The sequence below is a fragment of the Papaver somniferum genome, chromosome 6 (assembly GCF_003573695.1).
Source record: "Papaver somniferum cultivar HN1 chromosome 6, ASM357369v1, whole genome shotgun sequence".
Lineage (NCBI taxonomy): Eukaryota > Viridiplantae > Streptophyta > Magnoliopsida > Ranunculales > Papaveraceae > Papaver > Papaver somniferum.
In genome coordinates this window covers 8,681,210-8,697,769 of record NC_039363.1, presented here as the reverse complement: position 1 = coordinate 8,697,769, position 16,560 = coordinate 8,681,210, and the positions used below count along the sequence as shown (strand labels likewise).

The 16,560-nt window shown below is 35.5% G+C and overlaps 2 protein-coding genes and 1 non-coding gene across 3 annotated transcripts; 2 read left to right on the top strand and 1 right to left on the bottom strand.

The window, feature by feature from the left end:
- Positions 1-652: 652 nt before the first annotated feature.
- On the top strand, positions 653-2,401 carry LOC113286863. The gene has a single exon (XM_026535496.1). It carries the CDS (start codon positions 862-864, stop codon positions 2,161-2,163), a length of 1,302 nt encoding a protein of 433 aa, XP_026391281.1. The 5' UTR covers positions 653-861; the 3' UTR covers positions 2,164-2,401.
- Positions 2,402-10,655: 8,254 nt separating this feature from the next.
- Positions 10,656-14,956, top strand: LOC113286862. Its single transcript, XM_026535495.1, has 3 exons — positions 10,656-10,926; positions 11,607-12,655; positions 13,957-14,956. Exons 2-3 carry the CDS (start codon positions 11,687-11,689, stop codon positions 14,791-14,793), a joined length of 1,806 nt encoding a protein of 601 aa, XP_026391280.1. The 5' UTR covers positions 10,656-10,926; positions 11,607-11,686; the 3' UTR covers positions 14,794-14,956.
- Positions 14,957-15,082: 126 nt separating this feature from the next.
- On the bottom strand, positions 15,083-15,153 carry TRNAG-GCC. Its single transcript has one exon. It is a non-coding gene; the product is annotated as a tRNA-Gly (tRNA).
- Between the last annotated feature and the right edge of the window lie 1,407 nt (positions 15,154-16,560).

Here is a 16,560-nt window from a genome sequence, read left to right as displayed (position 1 = left end):
GGAGATTATGTCATGATTTTTCGCGGACCTTATTTTCACGGCCAACACGTCTCCAGAAATATCTTATGAAAGAACTCTTCCTTGGCATGGGTGCAGAACTCTTGTTCTTCTTCTGAGAGCAATCTCCATCTAATAAATGGTCCTAACTAAGAAACTGGAGAACGTGGTAAAGGTACACTGTAGATCATCATATGAATGGTAGTTGGCTCGTAAATAGACATCTGAGATCTACTCCATTAACACACAAAAGTAGTAGTAGTAATGCTCAGTCTAGTCCAGGTTAACTAAAAAGGACCCACACCTCCCGCTAGCTTTAAATGTGGATTCATTCATTATTTGTTTAATGCACTTTTCTTTGTGTCGGTTCTTCACTTTTGATCACATATCAAATAAACAATTCTATTTCCAGGGGGTAACTGTATAAGATATGGGGTACATCATCAACAATCAATACATCTTTAGCTGGCAACTACTGACTAGAATTTAAAAATGGAAAGTCAACTTTAGTGTCTGAACTCAAATCACTTGACCTTGGACTGTGAATTCCACTGCCAGATCATTAATAATGTGGACTCTGGTGAGTGAGGACAGAAATAAATTTTAAGGAATCAAAATGGATTGGAGACGTAAAAAAATGGAGGAAAACCCATTGCTATCTCTACATTGATTAGGGGACAGTGAAAATTAATGTCACCAATTTGCTGTGGGGAGGCTATATCTAATGCAAATTCTCTTTCAAATTCACTTTCTCTACTTTTACTGCTTTTCCTTTCAAGGGGCCTATATTAATTAAATCATAACACCAGAATTTTTCTCTGCAAAATCTACTTTCTCATCTCAATCTAAGAAAAAATCAAAAGGATGAGCTTTAAGAAATTGTTTCTTCTTTACTTTGTTTTCATTCTAATCTCTTCTATCTTCATCTCTTCTACGTTCTCATCACAACAATTACAGAGAAAACAGAGCATTGGTGGTACAAGAAAATTGTTCTCAGTTGAAGAAACAGAGGATGAAGATTATTTACAAAAGCCAAAGAAGAAGAAAACCATCAAACAAGATGATCAAGATACTCCAATTGTAAAACCAAAGAAGAAGCCCATCAAGGAAGATGATCAAGAAGAGATTCAGAAACCCAGCAAACAAGACGATGATGAAGACATTCAAATTCTGAAACCAAAGAAGAAAACCATGAAACCCGTTACAAAAACTTCAAACAAAAACACAACAATCTCAATTAGTCTACCAAAAACCCTACTAGTCAAGAAACTCAATTCCACTAAATCATCAAGTCCAAGCACAAAGAAATCACATCATCTTTCAAAAGAATCAAAACCCGTATCCACATCCAAAAACAAAACCCCAGAACTACTCAAATCCAACAAAATACAAACAGAGAACAAACCAAAGAAACCCATAACTCCAATCTGGATGCTAGAAGATGATACAACAGATTTCATATCAGAATTCACGGAGTTACCATCAAGGTTTCAAGAAACACTAATCCCAGATCTTGAAAGGATGTCAACAAAATCAAAAGCATATATAAACAGAGCAAACAAAGAAATCACAGAAGGTTACATCAAACCATACATTGGCAAAACAAATGCCAAAAAATATGCATCACAAATCGCTTCAATAATCTCAGCCATTTCCATCCTTGTGCCACTCATTCTAGTCTCATTAATCTTCAACAAGATTAAAACTTACTTCTCATTACAAAAAATCATCATTTTTATTCAAATTTACTTATCAATTTACTTCTCAATCCTCTCATTATCTGCATTAATCACCGGTCTCGAACCATTGAAATTCTTCTTCGCTACATCGCAATCCAGATACATTTGTTTGCAGATTTTGCAAACACTTGGGTATGTCCTGTATTTGCTGTTACTGTTAATGTACTTAGTTTTAGTGTTTTCTACTGAAACTGGATTAAGCACTAAGGTGTTAGGATTAGGACAGACTATTGTCGGGTTTGCTGTTGGGTTGCATTACTATGTGACTGTGTTTCATAGAGCTGTTTTGAATCAACCACCGAAGAGTAATTGGAAGATTAATGGAGTTTATGCTGTTTGTTTCCTGGTTATTTGTGTGTTTGCTGGTGCTGAAAGAAGAAAGAAAGCTTATTTGGAAGATGGTGGTGATGAAGGCAAGAAGAGCTAATAATAATTAAGATTTTTATTTTTGTTTTTAAATTAAGTGTAAATCAAATGGAAGAATATCATTTGAACTTTATATTTTTTATAATAATGCGATATTACATAATTAAATAAACTAGAACCAAGTTAAATCCAGACCGTAGATATCTTTACTACTATTATTCTACTGGAGAGGCGTTTGCTGCTTGTTAACGTTGTAAATCAAAATGCAGTGGCATCCATGTCCATATTTTCTGCCTCAATGCTTGTTATCTTCTGGTAGTCATCATTATTGAAGTTGTGGTTGCATCTTCTTTACAATAAAATGAGTTGTATAAATAAGTGTCGGTGGCTACCAAGTCAAATAGCGGCAATCAGCATCACATGAGAACAGGAAGGAAAAAACACCCACACATTTGCTTATGTTTCTTTTGTGTCATAAATGAAATCTATCATTTATTACTGTCATTTTCAAATTTCTGAATTTGATAGTGGTCCGTATCAAGGATCACGGTCATGTGTCGGCGGTCGAGAACATTTTTACAATGCATCTCGAGTCGGGAAAAAAGAGAGAGATATCATATGGGCTTTGTTTAAATATTTTTTTTTGGGGTAAGGCCCAAATGAAACACGCGACTAGATTTCGGATGTAGGTAATATTGGGCGGGCCCAAATGAAACACGCGACTAGTACCACACTCATTTTTTAGATTTTTTACACTAAGAAATCCACGTTCAGAAAAGTTCAGACGCGCACCCATTTTTTATAAAAAAAATTCTCCCAAACCCATAATTTCTAAAATTCAGTTTTTCAACCTTTTCAATGCCAAATTCTTTTATTCTGCTGCTCGATAGTTTTCACTTGGGAAATCCCTGCAGATTAAAATCGTTAACGGATGATTCCACAAAGGTTGTTCTTCTATGATTTCATCGAGATTTTTCAGTTGAGGATGATGAAGAAGTGGAAAAGAGAAGACGTCATCAATTTTTCCCTCGTATTTGACCTAATATTCTTCTTTTCTGAATTATCTATTTGCAGCTGCTATATGATTCCATGAAAGAAGACGCCATCAACTTTCACCGCCGCCTCCTAATAGTTCTCTCTTGATCATGATTTAAAGGTTCAATGTCGATCTTGTTTCTGAATCTTAATAGCAATTGTAGCTAGGTTTGGTGGTAATTTGGGTAAACCCCTCCAAATTTGTTGAAGATTAGATCCATTGATCTTAAGTTTAGGAGGGAACTAAAGGAATTCAGGAGATTAAGTTTATCAGGATGAAGTTGAACTAAAGGAATTTTTGTTACACAAGAAGATAAATTAAAGTCAGAGTTGGTAACAAGAATATGCTCATTGTTAACATCATCGACAATATCACCATTTTGGCATACTGGATGTATTCATCATAAATTAATCACAACCAGAATATCAGGTCATCTTTCATTGATTGGTATTTTCTACTTGGAGTAAGTCTCTGGAATTTTAATGCTTCTTTTTTTGTTATTACAATATGCTTTTGAGTCTGGTTTTTTATTTTTTTTCAAGATTGTGCAAATGATGGGATTAATCAGGTTGAAGAAAATGCAGGAATAGATAAAATTCGAAAGAAATATCGTAAACTTGGTACTTGTTTGTTTTTATTTGATTTCTAATATGATTTAGGATTACTCTGTCATGAAGCTTGTGTTGGCGTTTTGTTTTGTAGCTTTGCAACTTCATCCCGATAAATACCAACATCCAAAAGCTGAACTTGCATTCAAACTTGTCTATGAGGTCAGATTCTGAATTCCTTTAGTTTAGAATTCCTTTTGGGTGTTGCAGCTGTTGATTGAGTTGGTGGTGGTGGTGAACTTGGAGGATATAACTTGGTGAATTTGGAAAATGTCTGCATAACATGTAATGCAATTATGAAATTGGTTACATAACTTGTTATGCAATCCAGAAAATGGATGCATAACACGTTATGCACCTATAATAATATCTACATAACATGTTATGCAGTCGAGAAAATGAATGCATAACCTGTTATGCATCCGAAAATATGACTGCATAATACATTATGCATCGAGAAAATTGTTGCACAATCTTTTTATGCATCAAGAAAATAAATGCATAACCTGCATCCTTAAATATGGATGCATACTGCATTATGCATCAATTTTTTTATGTACGCACTAAAATCAACCAAAACAATGGTGTACATAACTTGTTATAGATGCATAACTTTGTTATCCAAATGCATAATTTGTTATGCAGTGAAGAAAATGATTGCATAATTCGTTACGCGTCTGCAGAATGGATTTTGTGCACTGATTAGGCGAAAAATTTGATAAACATGTATTTTGCTTATACTGATTTGTGAAAAAAGTTGATTAGGGAAGAAACAAATTAGTAATGGGTTTGTCTGTCGAAAGAGAAAACAACGAAAAAGAAAAAGGAGAAAAAAATGTTTCTATTTGAACTGAGAAGTCGTTTCCTCGGAAGAAGAAAAGAAAAAAGTTTTTGCTCGGAAAAGAAATTACTGTTAGAGCACTGCTCGGTCGAACTCGCAAGCGTTGTTATCTCAAGCTTGTTTATCAAGTTTAGTTGATCAAAACTATAGTCTATTTATAGGAGTTTCGGACTAGGATAGATTTTGTAGTTGGTATTTAGAATTCACGACGCTTACAACTGAAGACGAAGATCTACTGAAGAACTCGGAGGAACTTCATCAACAAAAGGTATGTGGAGACTAAAACTTATCTATCACTAAGAAGTTTATTCTATTCTATTCTATTTCCTATTCAGACAAAAGTCGTATATCAATATAAATTTTCATATCATACACATTTCTTATTTCGAGATGAGTATAACTCTCTTATTTATTTCTCAAAATATGTGTTGATAGCTTTTTGCTTTAGCTACATTTATCATTAATCTTGACGAGTTTATTTGGAAACAATTTATTTGTTTGAAACTAAATAATAAGTCAAAGATGATCATGTGGAAATTGCTTGAAACATCTTTCATGATTTGTGTGAGAAATCATTTGATGTCGACTTGGAAAGTTTCATATTGATCATTCGATCACTTGAAAATTGCTTATAAGCTAATGGTTTGTGAGAGATAGCCATTTTCTCTTCTAAGAATGTTTCAATGATTGAAATGGGAGAATATATAGAACTAAAACCCATGTTTGGAAAACATCACAATATGTGCACTTAGTGTACACAGTGTGATGGTATGATTCAGGTCTGGAAACTAAGTTTGCATACCACTATGCGAACAATTTTAACTGAAAAGTCCGAGAACCAAGTTTGCATACCAGTATGCAAACTGTTCTACCTGATTTAGGTCCGGGACGACAGTTTGCGTACCCGTTTGTAAATTGTTGGACAAGACCAAAGTCCGGAACTTAAGTTTGCGTACCCGTTTGCAAACTGAGTGGTTAAAGTTCTAAAATCGGTTAATTATTTTCTCATACTCATGAACAAATACATTTATGAAATAAGGAATGCAATCTTTGCAAACCGTGGCTTAATGTTCATGAACTGATTCTTGTACTTTGTACATTACGAATTAATCAGATTTTGCTTCAGTTGGATCATATATACCTCTATGTGATTGTCAACAATTGAACAACTCTATGAAACACAATTAGATTCATTTGATTATCTTTCATGATTGATTGATCATCATAGTTGATCTAGATGTATTACATGAATGTGGTTAAGACAAAAGTATTCATATAGCTAACTTTGGTTAACTATTATTGAGCCAGCTCAATATACACGTTTAGGTACGATTACCCATATCTAAATGAAAGTATATTTCATTTGTGTGTGACAAGCTAAGACCATCTAACAGTGAAGAGATATTGTTTTGGTTTCAAGCAAACTTAGCTTGTATCTTAAATCATATTTTTATCTAACTGTGAATATTTTGTTTCTAAGCTAACTTAGCAAACCCTGATTTGAAAGGCTATATAAAGGAGAACTCTAGCAACGAGGAAACCTAATACCCACACCCCTTGTATGATACTAGTTCCGGCTAGAGTCGATTCTCCTTTAACCTAGGTTTTTCCTAAAACCATTATATGTTAACGACTTGAAGACTTCATTGGGATTTTGAAGCCAGATCCAACTATCTTCTCTGTAGTTACGTATTCTGATCTTACTTGTTGTATCATGTTGAGTACTATCTTCTCTCAGATTTGCTCGAGATTTATCTCTGATAGGTAAGATATAAAAAGTAATCATAAAGCTCTTCGTCTCATTCTTTTTGATTCCACAATAATTTGTTTTACAACCATATAGTTACGTTATTGTAGGGTGATTGGTATTTCTAGTCTGTTCTTCGGGAATATAAGACCGGATTATCAATTGGTTCATTGCACCTTGATTTATCATACGACTGAACAAAACTTCATAGATATTTCTGTTGGAGACAGATTTGTTTATAAGTCTTCGACTTTGGGTCGTAGAAACTCTTAGTTGTGGGTGAGATCAACTAAGGGAATCAAGTGCGTAGAGTCATGCTGGGATTCAGAGGCGTAAGAAATGCGATTGTACCTTGATCAGTGTGAGATTGGTGAGGGCTCAACTACATTCCAGTTCGAAGTTAATTTGTAGTAGGCTAGTGTCTGTAGCGGCTTAATACAGTGTGGTGTTCAAATATGGACTAGGTCTCATGGTTTTTCTGCTTTTGTTGTTTCCTCGTTAACAAAATTTATGGTGTCTGTGTGATTTCTTTTTTGCATTATATTTGTTTACATAATTGAAATATCACAGGTTGTGCGTAGTTCAATCAATTGTGAAATCTGACCTTGATTGTTGGGTAGTAATTAATTGACACTTGAACATTGGTTTTTGACATCGTTCAAGTTAATTCTGATATCAATTGGGCTCACAAATTTCTATATGTTAGATTGTAGATTGTATTGAGAAATAGAGATACTACTCTTAATTATATTTCCTTGATTTAATCTGACTGTCTAGTTGATTCTCATGAAGTTATATTGGAGTTAATCCATACAGATTGCCGAATGAAATATTGGGTGTGGTTGTTAGACCCCCGCTTTTTCAATTACTTCTTAACTTTTGAAAGTTGTTATTATATCAGGTTCCCAAACTTCTTGATTTTTGACTTTACAAAAACAAAAAAGTTACTACTAAGACATTAAATATCTATCTTTTATATTTCTTCTTTGACTGTCACACATATAGGAGAAATTCAGTATGCACAGTCATAGAAGGAAGATCGGCAAATTGTTCAATAATATTTAAAACGGAAAATGGGTCATTTGTCCAAATATTTTTAAAACATGGTTCAAATGGACGAGTAAAAATTATTATGGGTGAAATGGACACCAAAAAAATAGTAAGGATGAAACTAGATTCATCCTGACTTAAACTTAAAAAATAGCAAAGATGAAACTGGATGCATCCTGATGTAAATTAAAAATAAGAAAAAGTATTTAAAAATGGGTATGATGAAATTGTTTATATCCCGGCTACTTTTACATTTTTGTCAATTTAAACAGTATCAAAATCTAAATGTCCTTTTCACCCAGGAATTATTGATTTTGGTCTTTTTAACCAATTTTGTGTATTTAAAAGGAGGTAAATTGAAAGTCAACTTTTTTTTTTGGACGCAAAAGAACAAAATTTATTGAAATAAGTAGACAAACAAGGGAAGTGGTTTGGCTACTAGAGAAAGAGAAAACGAAAAAGTGTAAACTTACATGAGACCTGCATGCGGATTCCTAATTCGAAAAATGGGTCACTTGTCCAAATACTTTTAAAACATGGTTCAAATGGACGAGTAAAAATTAGTATGAGTGAAATGGACACTGAAAAAATAGCAAAGATGAAACTGGATTCATCCTGACTTAAACTTAAAAAATAGTAAGGATGAAACTGGATATATCCTGATGTAAATTAAAAATAAGAAAAACTACTTGAAAATGGGTAGGAGATGAAACTGTTTACATCCTGGCTATTTTTACATTTTCGTCCATTTAAACAGTATCAAAATCTAAATGTCTTTTTCACCCATGAATTATTGATTTTGGTCTTTTTAACCAATTTTGTGTTCCTAATTACCATATTTAAAGATAAATGCTCAAATCTCCTAGAACCAGTAGACCACATTTTATATCATAAATAAACGTCTCAGTTGATTCATATTTACCTTGAAAAATCCTTGGATTCCATTTCCATCCAAATGGACCACCAAATAAATGAAGAATCCTTGGATTCTTCATTTATAGCATATTCTGTATTATACGACTCTTTATAGGATTCCTTGGAAATGAAATCCTTGGATTCCATTTCCATTTCCATTTATAGGATTCCTTGGAAATGGAATCCTTGGATTCCATTTCCATTTCCATCCAAATGGACCACCAAATAAGCCCCCATATCCTTGAAGAAGTAAAAGGTTGGTGAATTACAAGCCCCCATATCCTTGAAGAAGTAAAAGGTTGGTGAATTACTTTGCCGAGCAGAAACATGTGAATATTTGATACGACTCTTTCTAGCATATTCTGTATTATGCAACCATTCACCACTATGACGTTATATAACACCCAAATTTGACAGGTCATTATCCCCAAGCCCATTTGGCAAGTCAACTGCATTGCATATGTAGTCTTGAAAATGCACGTGCTTCTACGACTATGACCATGAACATCCCGGCCATTCTTCCCATGCCTTGTTTATATCTCGGGAAGCCAAGATCTCGAGAACCGAAGCTTGGATCTCCGCTTAGATTACTGGATAATCCAAGGAATGTCTGCAATATCCATTGAATTTTGTGTTTCATAGTAGATTGATGCTGTAACCCAATATGATGACTCATGTACCATTTCATGCGTGGAATTCCAAACCCAATCTCAAAAGAATACAACAGCTTACGGAGTAGTAAGATTTTCAATGTATCTAGTTCCCAAAAGATGAATGCAGGTGGTGGTGATGGGCACATAACCACTGTTACAAAGCCATCATGTCGGAGTGGATCTAAAAGGACTGCCTATTGCTGACCGATAAGTAGTGGCCTGTGGGTCCATGCATGAAGTCCTATAATATCGCCGTTAATGCTACATTCGTCTTTGTCGGACAAAGTGGGCCCAATCTCATTTTGATCACGTTAATCGTAACCCCGGCCGTTCATTTGTTGTAAGTGAAAACTACACTTATAGATTTCTTTGACCGTGAAACTCATGCCCAGAAAAGTTTAAGCGTGCATTCATTTTTTGGGATAAAAATTTTCTCACACCCGGAATTTTTAAAATTGTTTCTCTGCTTATTCTTCTTTCGTTTTTCTTTCATCACTTCTTTTATTCTTCTTTAGGGTTAAGCAATAGGATCACAGGGCTTAAAACTTTAAGAGCCTGTTTGGTATAGTTTTCAAAAACAGTTTTCTGTTTTTAAAAACAGAGAAAACAAAAAACAGGAGAAAACACGTTTGGTAGGGACATTTTCAGAAAATGTTTTCTATCTGTTTTCTGTTTTTAAAAACAAAAAAATGAAAACAACAAATTATTGTTTTCTGTGTTTTCTCTTTTTTTCTTTTCTTTTTTCTTTTCTTCTTTTCAGAACAAAGTAAGAGATGGGGGAATGACTGCAAGTGAGTCATGGCTAATATCACTATCTCTTAGACGAATCTTTACATTTGATCCGATTTAGTTGGTTTTCATTGTTTTCAAAAACAGTTTACCAAATAATTTTTAGAAAATGAAAACAAGAAAAAAAGGGTATGTTTTTAAAACAGTGGAAAACTATTTTTGAAAACTGTTTTTAAACCGTACCAAACAGGCCTTAGCATCTCCGTCAAAAACATCACCCAGCAAGAGAAAATGTTGTAGGAAAATCTATGATTATTCTTCTCTACGCAGCTCAAATAGATTAATCTCTCGGTCTGAATCGGCTCCACGACGATCTATTAGATTGAATGGAACCCAGATATCTTCTCTCCAAGGTTCATCACTCTCTCTCTCTTAAAACCCTTGATTAGATTCACGGTAATTCTAATTTTATAATCAAATCTATTCCCAATTTATGTTTTAGTTTCATTATGTATTGCTACTAAATAAGACATACGATATCAACTTCTTTCAAATTTATTTCCAACTTGCAGAAACAATTAACAAACTAGAGAAAGCACTTGAGGTGTCAAATGGAAACGACAAGATATTGTTCCTGTTAGGCGTTGCTCACTCTTCTTTGGGAGATGATACGAAGGAAGTTGCCTATTTTAGCTATTTTAGAGAAGCACAAAAGAAAATAATTATGGGTGTCACGGAAATAATTTATGGGTGTCACGACACCTAAAATTAACTGTGGGTCTACAATGAAAATATTATTTTTTTGGGTCTGCACCTAATTTCCCTTGTTGTAATTAATACAATCCAGTACCGTATATATGTATATATAGTAATCTCGTAAATACGATGCAAATACGGATACTCAATAATTCCTGTGTGTCAGTGGAGTCCATAAAGAACCTTTAACCCACTCTCATCCACCGTACAATACTGTGTAAAACGGATAATCTCGAGGGGAATCAAAGGTTTTGTGACATAAAAAGACGTTTTATTAGGAAATAAATCTCAATAATTTATTTTTCATTGACTGTATTCAAACCACTATTACTTTCTTGCAAGATCTTCATTCGCTCACAGATACCCCCTTCTTCTTCTTCCTTTTATTGTCTCTGGATTTATATACCACTCTGAGATTTTTTGGATTTTGGAAGCTTTTTCAGAAGCTCAAGGTTACTGATTACTGTCTCTTTGTCTGAGTTGATTGAGGTATGCCTTTTTTTTTTCCTTCACTTTCTCTAGAGTTATTTGGATCTTCTTATCTGGGTTTTGTTTACTTTTTTTTTTCTTGGATTTTTGATGTTGAAACGGTTTGTAATCTGTTAAATCCTTTTCGTTTTGTTGTTATGAGGTTGATTTTTGTTAGCATTTGTGTTGGTTTGATTCATTTCTGTCGATATTGGGTTTTCTAGTTTCAATTCTTCGATGTACGGAGTTAAACTGTTTCATTTCTGTTCGGTTTATGTTTCATGATCGTGGGTGTGGTTTAAAATGTTTGATCTGCTTCAGTGAGTGACTGTAGTTAATGAGTTTTTTCTTTTTGATGTCTGTTTTTGTCAGAGATTGAGATTTTTTGTTGATAAAATTAGGTATTGCAATGTGCCCCATTAAGTTTAGAAGTGAATTCATTCATGGAATTGTCTGAATTGGCCTTTTGGACAAGCTATTTTTCATCATTGTGATAGTGCAATTGTTTGCAATTAGGGGGTTTAACTAGCAAGTTTACTGTTTGATTTTAGTCATCCCAGGAGGGTGTTAGAAATTTCCGATTCGTACATTTGCTCTCTTTATCCGTCTAATTCAATTTCAGTTTTTGATTGTTGACATCTTTGTATGTTGGGTTATCTTTAAAAAGACTTGTCTCACACTAGCATCTTCTTGTTATGCAGTGATGAAGTTCTTGTAATCTGTTTGGGAATTTTGGTGGAATCTGCTCTAATTGTTGTGAAGAATAGTTGATTTTGTAAACATGGATAAAATGACACAAGATTGTCCATACCCTGGATGCTTCTTCTGTGTTATGAAGGAGGCTAACCCTGGTAAGCGCAGAACAAGTGTATTGAAATTCTTCAGAGAACTTCCTTCTCTGGATGAGGATGGTCAGGTTCTTCCTATAAGTGGACTTTGGAATACTGCCATGGCACATCCAAACGATCCCGAGTTCATTGATTTGGGAATATTTGAGTGTATGTCTGCACTTATATGCAAGGGTTTGAAGAATCGTCGCTGGCTTTCGCATGACCAGAATATATATATTCCATACTATGCAGCTCATATCATTGGATCTTACACCATGAATATGGAAGAGTTTGCAGAAAGTGCTGTCCATGCTGGAGTAATTCCTCCATTGGTCGAACTTTTAAGAGGGAGGTTAACATGGGTGGAACAGAGAGTAGCAGTGCGAGCCCTTGGGCATTTGGCTACATATGCCAGTACTTTTCCTTCAGTGGCGAATCATGGGGAGGTTCTTGAACTATCTATTCAGCTGGCAATGAGCTCTTTAGAGATTGTTTACTCTCATTTCTACCAGCAAATGGATAGAAGGCTTAATTATCATTGTGATTTGCTTACTCGTGGCATGGGTGGTGTCGAGATGGAATCTAGGAAAGCTGAGGAATGGGCTAGTCAGTTGCAGTGCTGGTCTCTACAGCTTATTAATTGCTTCGCGTTCAAACCTGAGTTTCTATCTATCATATGCAAACCGGAGTTCTTAGTAAAATTGCCAGGCATGTGGGGTGGACTAGTTAATGAAAACTCGCCAGCTGGTATTGGTTTGTTACGGACAATCTGTCATAATAAAATTGGCAGAGGGCATGTTGCTAATTGTCCTGGTATTGTTGAAGCTCTGTGTAATATTGCTCGCTCTTCTGATGATTGGCAATACATGGCTATCGACTGCCTAATTTGGCTACTACAGGATCCAGCTACTTGTCACAAGGTAAGGTTCATCCATACATGTGTGCTGCATCTGTTTTCTTAGAAAAGTATTGCCTTCTAAGTTTCAAAGTCCAACCTTTTTGCTTAGAAAAACTATGAATTTCTATTTTTTGTCTTTTTTTTAACTGTTGTGGCCGTAATTCCAACTATGCTTGCAACAATTTTAAGCAAAGCTTCATACTTCGCTTCATATTTCCTTTTCCCCCTTTTCGCATCTATGTTCGATAGCATGAAGAAGCAAACCCGACTTAGTCTATAGGTAATATAATCTATAGGTTTACGGAAACGATAGTCTATGTAGGTTGATGGAAACCGCAATGCATATCCTGAAATATTGAAGAAGCAAACCCTGTTTAGTTTATAGGTATATGGAAAATATAGTCTGTAGGTTTACGGAAACTAACTGCAATGCAGATCCTGAAATGTTGAAGAAGCAAACCCTATTTAGTTTATAGGTATATGGAAACTATAGTCTAGGTTTATGTTGGAAACTATAGTCTATAGGTGGATGGAAACAGCAATGGGCATCCTGAAATGTTGAAAGAGAAATTGAAACGCTGGTTTATGGTGGAAACTATAGTCTATATAGGTTTATGGAAACTATAGTCTATAGATGGATGGAAACAGCAATGAGCATCCTGAAATATTGAAAGAGAAATTGAAATGCTCAGTAGAGCTGTATAGACTGCGCATGAAGTAGTGGTTCTATCTTAGGATACATATTTCGTTACTTTGTGATTTTAGGTTTTTAAAGATGCATAAAAATCTTAATAGCACATAAAATTATGGGTCACCTAGTCAGGGGCAGAGCCAAGAATCATGGGAAGGGGGTGCAAAAATTTGCTATGGGTGCAAACAAAAATTTTAGGGGGTGCAAAAATGCAAAAACAGCCTGGTATATATATATATATAAATCTTAAAGGGACTAAAATGGGTTTTGGAGCCAGCTGGGCAGGGGGTGCAAGTGCATACCCTTGCAATGGGCTGGCTCCGCCCCTGCACCTAGTTGTTAAACGCCCGCTGTTTTGGTTTCAAACACTGTTAGGAGTGATTAATCAATGTTTAAGGGCAGTCGTGAGGTGTAATTGTTCATAAAAGGAGAACCACCCGAATGTTAATATTTTCTGTTTGATAAATATGCCGCAGCGAGAAGAAGAAGCTCAATTTTCCACTTCTTGATATCTAAACTCTCGTGATGAAGTTCTGTTTTTATTTGTTTGTTTTATCTTCTTTTTCAGAAACACACATCGGTTCTTCTAGATCGCGATATTCTTTAATTGTTGTTTCAATTTTCTCGTACAGGTGACTGATAAAGCCGTACCTGCACTTATTGACCTGGCAGAGATCTCAAATTTGGGAGATCACAAAAAGCTCGGGGATTCTATTGTAAATGTTCTTCAAGAATGTGTTGAATCACCAGGGACTGGCCGTACCTCTATTAGTAGTCGCACTAAAGAACAGATAGACGAACTACTAAATTCTAGACAGAGATTGAAATGGGAGAAAAATATGCCAAAGGAGGATCTTCATATCAAACAAGCAGCAGCTTTAGTTGTCAAGCTCGAAGGCAATTCTCTGTTCTCTTCAGGAAATATATCTGGAGCTGCATCAAAATACTCAGAAGCATTGGCACTGTGTCCCATGAGGTCCAAAAAGGAGAGAGTGGTTCTTTATAGTAACCGAGCTCAATGTCATCTTCTTCTTCAACAACCTCTGACAGCCATAAGTGATGCTACACGTGCATTATGCCTGCATAACCCTCTCAACCGTCACGCGAAGAGCTTGTGGAGAAGAGCTCAAGCATATGACATGCTTGGATTAGCTAAAGAGAGCTTACTCGATGCAATTCTATTCATAAATGAGTGCTCGCAGTCGAATGACCCTGACCTTTCCTTGAAGCAAAATAAGGTTCCTGATTATGCTGAGAGGCTAGTCAAGAAGCAGATGCGAGCAGCTTGGCTATTCACCGAGGCTGCCACTAAACATGGCGGGGTCAGTTGCGAGGGTGGAGGAGGTAATGTCTATGGCCAAGAAGCGGACGATTCTGAGTGGGAGACAGCTAGTGAAAGTGATATAGGAGACGATGGAAGGGCAGATATGGGCGACGGTGATAGTGAGCTCGACGCAGAGGAGAGATAAGGCCGGAACTTGAAACGACATGATAATTTAAGAGTGATTAAGGACAGGGTTTTTGTACATAAAACCCCATATGGGTTTAAACTTTAAACTTGGTGTGTTTATGAGTTTTTGCCTATTGATATACACAATATTTGTCATTTTATGTTGGTTTTTCAGTTTGTGATATCTAAGGATCGTCTTCTTTAAGAAAAAAGAAAACCCTTTTCTTCCCCTATATGTACAAAAAGAAAAAAAAAACAAAAAAAAACGAATATAGATAAAAAATTTATTAAAAAGAATATATTATTTTTGCACCAGCCGGGAATCGAACCCGGGTCTGTACCGTGGCAGGGTACTATTCTACCACTAGACCACTGGTGCTTGTTGTGTCATGGTTACAAGAAATGTCCTCCAAATAACGTTCGAGTATTTCCCATAATACTTCATAACAGTTGTCTCATTCAATGTAAACGTTCGTTTTTGGACGTTGGGTCATTCGTTTTGCCTGTCCTTCAATAAACCAGTATAAATAAGTGCAAATTCTCACATATTTTAGTGTATACACTGAAACACCTACACTAGACATCTTAATGCATTGCAGCAGCTACTCAGAGAAACCTATTCCTTGAGATTTTGCTTGCAGTCCAAGCGGAGAGCGGCTGTTACACAAGAGATGAAGTTGCAGTAAGTAATCATAACAATTTAACTCATAATTTATTTGAAAGGGAATTTAACTCATAATGAAACTATGATGATCCAGTGTCAATTAGCAGATGATGACCTCGGCAAACAAGTATCCATGGCAATATACTCCTACAGGTTTAGGATGTAAATTCTGCCCAAAATTACATACGTTCACGTGCCACTGAATGGCGAAATCGTTCACTGAAACCCAATATAGCTGAACATGTCAAGAGCAAAGCAAAAATGAGAAAGCTCTTGGAGATTACCATTGCGCGTTTTTGACTTGCGGGGTTGAAGATGCTTGTGAGTTGTGAGGAATACAGCGAGTGAAATGAGCTTTTTAAAGAGTATGGAGAGAGTGAGTTGGATGGTTTAGTGTCTTGCAATGAAAAAATTACAAATTAAATACTTGATTATCGATCCCCACATATTTTATTTATATATCACAATTTGAAAGGCTAATTTAAATAATACCATAGAGAAGAATTAGGTTTGCTTGAAAGTGCAATTTTGATCGGAATTGGCTGAATCATCAAGTTTGAGTGAAACTGGGAATTACCGGTTTTTGCTTGAAAGTCCGAGAGTTGCTGTTTCCGGTTTTAGACATTTCTGGAGAGATTTAATCACTCCAATCGATGGGTATGGACCTGTTATTCTTAGACAGGTTCGGTATAGTCGCTTGGTTCGATTAGAATGGGCTGGATACTCAGATTCGAAGAAAACATGGCATTCACGTACAAAAATGATACTCGGGATTGTATCGATGTTGTTTTGGAAAGATTACATGCGTTTTCAGCGTGTTGACTCATTGATTGATGATAATGGAAGCATTATTGGAGCGTGTAAACACTGGTTGACAGTGTGAGAAGAGAAGAAAGGGAAGAAAATATTTCCAAAAAGATATTATTTACTGTCGAGCAAAGGGAGAATTATTGGCAGTTATTGCGTGATATTTCGATGCTGTTGGGTTATAAATAGTTTCTGGGATACCATAGAGGGGATATGAAGTGATAGTGGAGCTAACAGAGGATTGAGGATGGAGAAAAATCAAGTTGCAAAGATAAACCAGTTCTGCTGGTGAAGAAGAACACGAAGAACATTAGA